We start from the raw sequence: 12,731 nt of genomic DNA on the forward strand, positions 1-12,731 counted from the left end.
TACACAAACATTACTCCCTCAAGACTATTTAGAAAGTTGTTTGGAACTTTCTAGCAGGTGACTTTCACTTTCCAACTTTACTTTCACCTAAAAGGCTAAACACAATTACTTCCATATAGAATGTGGTTGGACTTTTAATCTCACGCTCTTTTCCCTTGAAGAAGCAGTGCTCCATATAAAAGAAGAACCAGAAAGAGACAAGATTAGAAGAAGAACAGCAGCCATACTGAAGAAAGAAATGGGAAAACAAGGAAAAGTAGATAATTTGAGTCAAAAAGAAAAGGAATGGATGAAGAAAATCAAGAAAAGAAATGATGTGGTGATAGAGCAGGCAGATAAAGGAGGAGCAATTGTGGTGATGGAAAGAGAATGGTACAGGAGGAAGTTTGAAGACCTAAAAGAAAATGGATGTGAGGAGATTTGTGGAAAAGGAGAAGAACAAACTATAAAAGAAAGAATCATAAAAGACTGTAGGAGGAGAGGATTCAAGAAATGCATAAATGAGGCAGGAAGACTACCAAGTTTGAAAGGCTTTCCAAAGATACACAAAGAGGAGATAAAGTTAAGACCAGTAATGAACTGCAGAAACAATATTTTGGAACCCTTAGAAAAGAAATTAAAGAAAGTTATTGACGTGTTAGTATGAGTTGAATGAGATGAAGACGACAATGTTTAGCTTAGACGTGAAAAGTATGTTCCTGAGCATCAAGAGGGGACACGTTTTGGACATTAATAAAGAGAATGGGACAAGAAATTATAGGAGAATGGGATAGTGAAAGGGTAGTGAAGGCGCTGGAAACCATTTGGAATAACGGTTACAGTATAATGGGAGATAAAATAATGTTAATAAGTGAAGGACTAAATATAGGTTCCAGTCTAAGCCCAGCATTGGCTGAATTTGTTATGAATGAATGGGAAAAGAAAGTGATAGAAAAAGGAGGTGACAAAATAATTCTGTTTTGCAGATATGTGGACGATTGTTTTGGCATATGGAAGGGAACGAAGAGGCAGCTTGATATTTTTGCCAAAGAAATACAAGATGAAGAAAGAGGGAAACTGGTCTGCACCAGTGAAACAGAAAGTAAAATTCGTGTGGGTAGTAATATGTCTGACAAATTTACAATTCATGATGGGTTAAAACAAGGAGATGCATTATCTCCATTGCTCTTTAATTTTGCCTTAGAATATGCTGTTAGGAAGGTAAAAGAAACTAAAGAAGGACTAAAATTAAATGGTGTGACCCAGTTGTTAGCATATGTAGATGATGTAGACTTACTGGGGGATGATATGAATACAATTAAAAATAATGCTAAAATATTTTTCAAAACTGCTAAAGAGATAGGTTTGGAAGTTAACAAAGAGAAAACTAAATATATGCTTACAGGCCGAAACCAAGTGTTAGGTAATAATCAAAATCTAATTATTGATAACAACTCGTTTGAACCAGTTTCCAAATTCAAATACTTAGGAGTAATATTAACAAATGAAAATTATATTAAAGAGGAAATAAAAAGTAGACTTCATTCAGGAAATGCATGTTACTTCTCTCTTCATAAACTTTTGTCTTATCGTTTAATATCTAAGAAACTAAAAGTTAAAATATACAAAACAGTAATTTTGCCTGTAGTATTATATGGATGTGAAACTTGGTCCCTTACATTGAAAGAGGAACATAAATTGAGAGTATTTGAAAATAAGATCCTTCGGAAAATCTTTGGACCTAAAAGGGATGAGGAGACAGGTGAGTGGAGAAGGTTACATAATTTAGAACTACATAATTTGTATTCATGTCCAGATATTATTAGAATAATTAAATCAAGAAGACTTAGGTGGGCAGGCCATGTGGCACGAATGGGAGAGGAAAGAGGAGTTTACAGGATTCTTGTTGGGAAACCTGATGGTAAGAGACCTGTAGGAAGGCCAAGACGAAGATGGAGGGACAACGTTGAGATGGACCTAAGGGAAATCGGTAGGGATGGAAAAGAGTATATAGAACTTGCTCAAGATAGGGAAAGATGGAAGGCCTGTGTTGCTGCAGCCATGAACCTTCGGGTTTAAGAAGGCTAGAGAGTTAGTTTGTTAGAAAGAGGGATATTATTGGAACTTGAAATAGAAGAAGAAGGCAAGTTAAGCTACCTTGATATATTGATGAAAAGGAAGAGAGGACAAGAAATTGAAACCGCTTGGCATCAGAAGAAGTGTGCAGCAGGGGTATTCTGCCACAAAAGAAGTGATGCAAGTGAGGTGACAAAAATAAATTTTATAAAGAATATGGAGGACAGAATCAAGAAAATATGCATGAAAGAATGTGAAAAAGAAGGCAAAATAAACAGCCTATGGAAACAGCTGGAAAAGAATGGCTATGAGAAGCAGGATAGACTGGACATAAACAGAAGAAGGAAGAAAACGGGCAGGGAAGAATTGGAAGAGAAAGAAAAAGAGGAAGAGAAAGAAAGAGAGAGATGGTTTGGAATAAGGAGTATGGGGAAGACCACAGAAAAGATATGCAAAGTGCTTAAGAAAGTGGGAATTAAAACTTACAGGAAGGGAGGGAGAAGCATCTTAGGAATAGCGAGGAATGCAAACAAGAAAAAGGAAAACAGAGAAGAGGAAGAGGAAGGGATTATCTACGAAGTGAAATGTAAAGAATGTCGGAGTGTGTAAATAGGAGAAACGAAAAAGAGGCTGAAAGACAGGTTGAAACAACATAGGGATGATGTACGACTTAAGAGAGAAAGAAATGCAATATTTAAACACACGAGAGAAACAGGACATGACATAGAGTGGGATGAGGCTAAGCAGATAGGAAGGGAGAAGAGAAAGCTAGTGAGAAAATGGAAGGAAGCCAAGGAAATAGAGAAAAAAGGTGAAGAAGACACAATGAACTGGAATGGGGGATTGAAGTTAAACAAAGAATGGAAGAAGATGTTAGAAAGAGTGGAAAGGACAAGAGAGAAAGAGGAGAGGAGAAGGAAGAAAAATGAAGGGAAAAGAGCGTGAGATTAAAAGTCCAACCACATTCTATATGGAAGTAATTGTGTTTAGCCTTTTAGGTGAAAGTAAAGTTGGAAAGTGAAAGTCACCTGCTAGAAATTTCCAAACAACTTTCTAAATAGTCTTGAGGGAGTAATGTTTGTGTATATATAATACCCTGTTTTTGTATCTTGTTGCTTTTGTACTTGATACAGAGTCTGAAGAAGACCTTGCTAGAAGGTTGAAACGTTACGTTTAGTTTATGTTTTTAATAAAATAAATTACTGCCTTGGTCAGCATATTTAGTTTTTCATAATCATGGAAACAAGGCTTAATGGTGTTATAATTAGAATAATTAAATCAAGAAGACTTAGGTGGGCAGGCAATTTGGCACAAATGGGAGAGGAAAGAGGAGTTTACAGGATTCTTGTTGGGAAACCTGATGGTAAGAGACCTGTAGGAAGACGAAGATGGAGGGACAACGTTGAGATGGACCTAAGGGAAATTGGTAGGGATGGAAAAGAGTATATAGAACTTGCTCAAGATAGGGAAAGATGGAAGGCCTGTGTTGCTGCAGCCATGAACCTTCGGGTTTAAGAAGGCTAGGGAGTTAGTTAGTTAGTTAGTTGTTTAAAGTGCAACAAGCAATGCACACAATTAATAAATTAATTAGAATTAAATGCAGCGGCTAATTTCACCTTAATCACCAGTACCTGATGATTGGAATGTACTGTTAGTATTTTTTAGTTTTATGTGTGTTATGTAATGACATATTACCTTAATTTCTAAATTATATTAGATCAAAATCCGTTTGTTATTTGGTGATGGGCGTTATTTTTGTTCGTATACTTTATGTACTGTGTTGCTGCAGCCATGAACCTTATGGTTTAGTTAGTTAATTACCGTGGAATCACAATTTTGCAAGAATTACTTCTTTGAATGCAGACGCACATCATGTTGCATTTTGTAGGAAAAATGTCATGTCCATCCCATTATTCTTAAGATTCTGAATATACAGGGTTATCTATTTGAGATGTTTGAAAAATATACTGTTATTTACAAAAGATTAATCTCTTGTCTTTCTCTGGGCAGTGTGCTGTAATATATGCAGAAAGGATGTAAGTCTCGAGTGAGTCTCTGTGGTGACGCTAGTGTGCATGGTAGACGAAGGTCAGTAATCTAGCTACACTCCCCTAACACCACCACCACCCCTATAAACCCCTGGACAAAGATGGTGGCCACACCACACACACTGTTTTGTATGGTAAGCTAAATTTTCGACTGTTACGTGCACTCTAGCGCTGCCATGCAATTGAAGTCTGTAAACCTCCACTCACTTGAAACTTATATCCTTTCTGCTTATATTACAACAAACTGCTCAGGGATACGTGCATTAACATCTTGTATATAACGGTTAACTTTTCTCACATCCCATGTTCAGTGTCAAGAATATGCAGTCAAGGATTCAATTGTACTATCTACCCCAGCCCTGAATCCAAGCTCACATTCCACAAAGGTTTCTTCATTCAGAGGTCATCTCTCAGAAACATCTTTGTAGTATTTTTTGCCTTGCAGCATATTGTTCAGGCATGGCATGCATACTTCAATGGAAGTGTATTATTAGAGCTCAGATTTCTAAGTAAATACATTTTTTTGTACATTTTAAATAAACTTGTAATTGAGTAGACATTTTCAACATGGTAGCAGAAGTGTAAGTACCCAATTTTATTTCATGTAAAACCATATTTTTATTATGTGAATTTTTTTCTTACATAAATGTATACAGTATTTTTTTAATATTTCTATATTTTGTTACTTTTCTTCCATAATGTTTTACATCTATTTCTGTATATTGCCAGACATGGTTAGGAGAAATTTCATGTTGTTATTAAATCAATGTCTTGCACTGTGGCCATGCAGTCTAAGTTGCAAGCTTTTGGCTCCAGCTATGTGGACGTGCACAGGTTCGAGTATCCTGGGGAAAGCCTAACAACTTTTCCTGAGATTTCGGCCTGTCTATGGGACTGGTGGCCACCCACGATCATGAGGAAATTGGGTAGCTACTAATGAGTAGTGTAACCCAGTCATAGAAAACCTACGAGTTTGTCATGCTGACCACACGTCGCCACAGCTGGTTGGAGGATCTCTCCACCTCTGGTGGGAGTGAGGCCGGCAGTCAGTAGGCAGGCCCTGGCCCTCTTGGGCTGTTACACCACGGACTATTTATTTTTTATTATGAAATCAATAAAGGACATGCTAAAATTTGTATATTCCATACCCCTTACTGGCAAACAAACTAAATAATGACAGAATTGATTTTGGAACAATTCTGATTTTCCTCTTCATAGCATGGCTTCAAATATATACAGGGTGTTGCAAAGTACCTGTTACAACGCTTGGGAGGTGGTTCGACAAGTAAAAACGAGGAAAAAATGTCATGTGAAAAAATGTCGAAATCGGCACCGTTTGCGAGTGACAGGCGTGCGAAAATCGCCTCACACCATGCGTAAAGTACAATAACTCAAGAAGGAAGAAAGATATCAATGTCGGAATAAAAGAATACAAACAAAATCGTGCCTGACGAATACAATGGTGCAGCAATTGAGGCCCAGTGTAAATTGCGCAAGGTGACTCTCAAAGAAAGTGGGGAATCCCGATGGAAAATATAGGAAATTTACTACTATTTTCTACATAATGTTGAGATCGGAATGTAGGCAGTAAAAAATGACGACGTATGTCCACATGTCCCACTACTGCTGGGACACCGTCCCACACTCGGGAAATAGGAAATTCACTCGAAAATGACGCTATGCCGTCAAATTACGCTCAGATTGATTTCAGCTAATTGGTACAGAAAGCTCCACTAGAGGCGCTGTGAGTGTAGGTCACCTGTTACGTATTAGTGTTGGTGGATACTACGTAGAGAGTGTAGTCGACCGTTGTTTTTCCTGTCTTGTTCTGCGTCTCGCAGCGTGGAGTTTAGTCTGGCGTGTGTGTGTATGGTTGAATTGCGCTAAGGAATACTGTACGTAGAGTACGTATTCCCGTGTTCTTTCTCGGTTTGCAACAACTGCGTGGACACCTGTGTGACATTACGTGGGTGCTAATCACGGTAGTTGTGATCCGTCACTCGGAGGGAAAGTGCCCCTGTTTCTGGGCAGTTCTCGAACAAGACAATGGTGGAGTACTCTACCCACGAGCTTGCTGATATGCATCTCGTTTATGGAGAGGCAAACCGAAACAGCCGTGAAGCACGTCGTTTGTATCACGAACGTTTTCCCAATAGGCGATTACCAGCACATGCACTCTTTCAAAGACTTGATGCTCGACTGCGTGAAACTGGATCTCTACTACCCCGTAGGTGGGATTGTGGAAGACCCCGCACTGTGCGCACTGTGCAATTTGAAGAGGACGTGTTGGACGCGATACGAGACCGTCCTGACACCAGCACACGTGTCATTGCTCGTACTCAACAAACCCACCATAGCAATGTGTTCCGCGTTCTTCGAGAGGAGGGATTGCACCCATACAAATTGCATAAGGTGCACCACATACTGCCCACGGACTTTCCCCTACGCATGGATTTCTGCCAATGGTACGTGCAACAAACTCTTTCCATTCCAGAGTTCCCAACAATAGTTTTGTGGACCGATGAGGCAATGTTCACCAGGGACGGCATGTTCAATAGCCACAACAGCCACGTCTGGGATATGGACAATCCGCATGCAATCATTGTGCGCCATCATCAACATAGGTTCGCAGTGAATGTGTGGTGTGGCGTAGTAGGTGACCACTTGATAGGCCCGTACATTTTGCCATCTACTTTGTGTGGTGGGAATTATCGGGTGTTTCTACATGAGGTATTACCTGAACTTTTGGAAAACGTGCCACTGGCAGGTAGACAACGTATCTGGTTTCAACACGACGGCGCCCCCGCACATTTCGACCGGGGAGCCAGAGCCTTACTCAACGATATTTTCGGCGATCGTTGGATTGGCAGGGGTGGACCTTTACCGTGGCCACCTCGTTCCCCCGACCTCACACCACTGGATTTCTTTGTGTGGGGAGAAATGAAAAGGCTCGTGTATGAAACCCCTGTGGAAAGTGCTGAGGATCTCGTTGCTCGTGTTAGTGCCGCTGCTGGGACAATTGGTGACATACCAGAGGTATTTGCACGTACCAGACAATCAGTGCTTCGCCGATGCCATCTTTGTCTTGAAGTCAATGGCGGACATTTTCAACAACGTCTCTGAGTATACCGGTGTTTGTGTGAGCCCCTATCAGCACCACATAGTGTCCTTTAGTGAAAGGTACGAGTGAAGATGCTGGATATCGCTGTACTTCATACCGTCGATCTGCATGTGCGGAGGTTGTGCGCTTCTCAGTGGAATCCCTTCCAGATGTGCTGTGCCTGGAAATGTTACATGCCATTGTGTGCGTTTTCTCGCCATTCTCCGTCTTCATTCCTTCGAGGATTACCCACTTTCTTTGGGGAGCTCTCTTGTAGTATATGTACAGCCTAACGACATGTGGCCATTGTTTAACTTTTGTTTTTCGTACTGCAAAGTAGTGTGTCAACATTAAGGGATTGAAAACTTTTTTTTATGATTTTCCAGTATTTTTTTCCATTTGGGATGGTGTCCCAGCAGTAGTGAGACATGCGACAAATTGGTTTCTTTTCTTCGAACCGCAATGTGAACCGTGTACAACAGGAGATTTGCAGTTATTTTCCTATTTCCCGGGTGTGGGACGGTGTCCCAGCAGTAGTGGGACATGTGGACATACGTCGCCATTTTTTACTGGCTACATTCCGATCTCAACATTATGTAGAAGATAGTAGTAAATTTCTTGTATTTTCCATCAGGGGATTCCCCACTTTCTTTGAGAGTCCCCTTGCGCAATTTACACTGGGCCTCAATTGATGCACCATTGTATTCACCAGGTACGATTTTGTTTGTATTATTTTATTCCGACATTGATATATTTCTTCCTTCTTGAGTTATTGTACTTTACACATGGTGTGAGGCGATTTTCGCACGCCTGTCACTCGAAAACGGTGCCGATTTCGACATTTTTTCACATGACATTTTTTCCTTGTTTTTACTTGTAGAATCACCTCCCAAGCGTTGTAACAGGTATTTTGCAACACCCTGTATATAATGCAGGAAAAGTAACTTTTGGTAAATTGTTTTATTGTTTATTATCTGTAAAATGGAGACAGTAAGTATTCTTAATATTTGACCTGCTTTACCATAACAATTCTTATTTATTGTATATACTTATTATACATTAATTAGAGATGATAAAAATAAAACACCAATGCAGGCATGCAAGTAAAACCTTAACAAAATTTTTCAGGAAAATGTAAATACATGAGAAAGGTTGGTTTACTGGCAGAAAATGCCAAGAATACGCCACTGATTGGAGACCATTCAACTGTATATAGATACAATTTTATTTCTGTATGCAGGCTTTCATTTTTTATTTTTCCAGGATGCATTGATTTGCAGTTAGCACACACCCTTTACAAGGATCTTATGGAAGCACAAATGAATTTGGTTGTTTGTACTCCATTGCATTTACTATATCTTGTTACACCATATGATATGATGCAGCAGATTCAACCAGTTGATGCTGTTTATTATGATTCTGTAAGTTTATGAAAATATGTATATTCTCTTCTTCTTACACTCTACACAGAGATTTAACTTGTTGTTTTGCATATATTTTTATTAATTTATTAAGGCTGTTCCAATACTGATGCTGATATTCTTACCAATTCCCACTGATACTGATATTGATACTTGAAAATTGCAACAATTAAAATTTGTTCAAAATGTTGATCAATATTGGTGCGTAAATATTATTCTCCCATTTTATGCATCAATTTACCAAGAAATATTAATTTAGAATATTCAATAATTGCATCAGAATACTAAAATACATATTATGTAATCATGAAATAATTTTTTTGTGCAAAATTGGTGAAAAATTAAAAATAAAGTTTGAATTTTGCATAATATCCAGGATAATTAAACTCCGTGAAAGTGTTGCGTGGCATTTTTGTCAACCCAGGGAAAGACCAATATGCTGGAGAGTATCAGTAGATCAATTCCAACCGATACTTTGCATTACCGATACCAATACATCGGCATCGATATCAGCTCATCCCTAATGTATAGCAAAATTTATTACTACCCAAATATTTTTTATTTGTTCTTTTTGCTGGTACTGTTCACATGTTAAATGCTTATGCAATTATCATTTGCTAATATGAGTTTATTAAATGCATCTTTTGTTAATTTAAGAAACATACACCAATGGGAATGGTACTCTACTTGGGGACCTACTGCACATTCATGAATGATGAGCAGACTTTTCATTCGATACAAAATTCACTTCAAGCCATTAGCTTTCAACAAATAAATGACAAAGGACAACTTTGCACACTGTCCACTATTATCAGATCTGCCACAAGACACAGAACTAGAATTATAATCTCTATTGTAAGGGGAAAACTGTCCTTTACTCCTTTGCTTTGGCTGCATGTCATCTGTCTGTATTTTGTATCTTTGTTTATCTCTGGAACGTTGCGGTCCTTGATGAAAGATGTTCTCATTTGAAATTTACTTGGCAAATCAAGCTTGTTACCCAGTTTTGTCTTGATCGATCCAGTCTTTTCAATAAATTAATGACATCATCCACCTTTGTTAGGTAAACAACCAATTTTGTCTCGGTTATCACTGATGGAGCTGATTAATTAGGATGTCTAGGATTTCTCCATCTTGATGATATATGAGTGACAAGTGCCATCATATTCATACCTCAATTTTGATCTTATTATCTCTTCCCCAGTTCCAACATTTGAATTGGTATATTGTATAAGAATCCACGTGCATATTCAGCTGGTTCTGTAAACAATTTCAAATACATTTCAGTCTCTGAACATCAGGAACCTAGAGCAAATCCAGATGTGAAGGTAAAGTTTTCATGAGTTTTTGTGGACTAGATTTTTCTGGACTTCCAGGAAAACAATGTTCAAAATTATTTAACTGTACACAGTACTTTCAAGGTTGCCCCATGGAAATAAATAGCTTGTTTATGTCCCCACCGGTTAGTGCCTGTGCCACTTCACATTGTAAGTTTAAACGATTTGCCATAACATGCTTGTGATAGATGTAAAACTTTGAGGCTTCTTGAATCAATGTTCTTAAGTGATGAACTAGATATAATTTAATTAATATTAGCTTTAGGATTTCCAACAATAATAGATTTACAAAGGTCACCAGTGGATAAAATTCATCTTCCGAAGCACTGAATGATGACAAAGAAGACAAAACAGGTAATGCCAAATTGCCAATTGCTATATTTATGAACTCTTCTTTTTACACCTTGTGTTCGTAAAGCTATTGTACTTTAATTCTGAGGTCTTGCATTACATAAAACAAAACAATTCAAGATTGTGATAGACAATTTACCAAAGGGTATACCAGTATCACAATGTAAAATTTTTGTGAACATCATATTTGTGTTGGAAGTTAAGGAAACAGGTATAATGGTGGAACCAAATAGTAAAACAGATTTCACTCGGACAATCCTGATAACTGCACTGTGAAATGTTGCTCCTTGAAGAAAGACTTGCTTGTTGAAACATAATATGATTTCCTTTGTTTAAAGTGCAGAAAACTAAATATATGCTTACAGGCCGAAACCAAGTGTTAGGTAATAATCAAAATCTAATAATTGATAACAACTCGTTTGAACCAGTTTCCAAATTCAAATACTTAGGAGTAATATTAACAAATGAAAATTATATTAAAGAGGAAATAAAAAGTAGGCTTATTTCAGGAAATGCATGTTACTTCTCTCTTCATAAACTTTTGTCTTCTCGTTTAATATCTAAGAAACTAAAAGTTAAAATATACACAACAGTAATTTTGCCTGTAGTATTATATGGATGTAAAACTTGGTCCCTTACATTGAAAGAGGAACATAAATTGAGAGTATTTGAAAATAAGATCCTTAGGAAAATCTTTGGACCTAAAAGGGATGAGGAGACAGGCGAGTGGAGAAGGTTACATAATTTAGAACTACATAATTTGTATTCATGTCCAGATATTATTAGAATGATTAAATCACGAAGACTTAGGTGGGCAGGCCATGTGGCATGAATGGGAGAGGAAAGAGGAGTTTACAGGATTCTTGTTGGGAAACCTGATGGTAAGAGACCTGTAGGAAGGCCAAGACGAAGATGGAGGGACAACGTTGAGATGGACCTAAGGGAAATCGGTAGGGATGGAAAAGAGTATATAGAACTTGCTCAAGATAGGGAAAGATGGAAGGCCTGTGTTGCTGCAGCCATGAACCTTCGGGTTTAAGAAAGCTAGGGAGTTAGTTAGTTAGTTAGTTGTTTAAAGTGCAACAAGCAATGCACACAATTAATAAATTAATTAGAATTAAATGCAGCGGCTAATTTCACCTTAATCACCAGTACCTGATGATTGGAATGTACTGTTAGTATTTTTTAGTTTTATGTGTGTTATGTAATGACATATTACCTTAATTTCTAAATTATATTAGATCAAAATCCGTTTGTTATTTGGTGATGTGCGTTATTTTTGTACGTATACTTTATGTACGTATATGTGATTCTGTTTTTGTAATCATCCTTTTTTTTTTTGTCAATTATTTTCATAGAAATATATTTTGAATATACTTTCAGTATTTAGAGCTTTGCTCAAAAGACAAGCATGCAGCTGAAGTGCTTGGAATTTCAGAAGCTTGTATGGTTCAGATGGCATGTGGAAGAAACATTAAGGTGAGTATATATTTTTTAAAATTTTTAAGGTAATTGCATTTATGGATCTTCTTGAAATAGAAGTTACTGCAATACATTGGACTCCCAATTTTGCATTTTTATAGGGCACAAAGATAAAAAATCTAAAATTAGGGAAACATAAAAAGTGGGAAATCACGTGGAAAGAGATGAAACTCAAATGCAGGTAAATGACACAGGTGAATTTGGAGCATATAATGTATCAAGAATTCTAACAATGGGGGGGGGGATGTAATATGAAATCTAAAAGAAAATCAAGATGTGCAGGAAATCAATGATGGATTAAAAACACCTCCAGTTAGGGAAGGATGTGATGATAACCTGTAGCCTCTTAAGTCATGTTAGTGTGTCAAGCATGACCTGTAACATAACTGCACCTAACACTAACATGTTCGCTAGTGTAAACAAGTCTTGTAACAATAAGCACTTGGTACATGGATTGGAGCAGACTGCTTCAGAGATGATCCCAAGATTAATATCAAAGGAATGCTCAACAAGTAACATCAACTTCCAATAAATGTGAAGTGGGAAGGAAGATTGCTAAATATATTATTTATATATATGGATAAAAGGTAGGAGGGCTACAAGAGCTAAATAACAAGTAAAGGAGGAAACACTAACCAACCACAGGAAAAATTCAAATTTTGACAGCCATGAGCCACATCAGGTGTAGGAAAAAAGCATGAAACTAGCCGACAACCTGCAGTGTTGCCAGGTCCAGAAAGAAGTTGTAGATGGTGTCAAAAAACTTGGTTCTTCCACCACGATTGTTGACTTGTTGAAACCTGTGACTGGTGGGGAGTGTTGGAGGGGGTGTAATGTGGGGGGGAGGTGAAAGGTGATGGTGAGGGGGTGAGGATGGGGGACATTACTGGTGGCCTTGCAGGCCAGGGTGGTGTGGATGATCGCTACCTGGAAGTAG

The 12,731-nt window shown here is 37.9% G+C and overlaps 1 protein-coding gene across 1 annotated transcript in view; it reads left to right on the top strand.

The window, feature by feature from the left end:
• Nucleotides 1-12,731, top strand: part of LOC145988930 (helicase POLQ-like) — a 108,809-nt gene that overhangs the window by 76,558 nt on the left and 19,520 nt on the right. The window contains exons 11-12 of the mRNA XM_083124228.1: nucleotides 8,467-8,624; nucleotides 11,696-11,791. Coding sequence (XP_082980354.1) covers nucleotides 8,467-8,624; nucleotides 11,696-11,791 — 254 coding nt within the window. The remainder of the gene's footprint in view (nucleotides 1-8,466; nucleotides 8,625-11,695; nucleotides 11,792-12,731) is intronic.

Source organism: Lepisma saccharinum, chromosome 6, assembly GCF_977018435.1.
Source record: "Lepisma saccharinum chromosome 6, izLepSacc3.1, whole genome shotgun sequence".
In the NCBI taxonomy this organism is placed as follows: Eukaryota; Metazoa; Arthropoda; class Insecta; order Zygentoma; family Lepismatidae; genus Lepisma; species Lepisma saccharinum.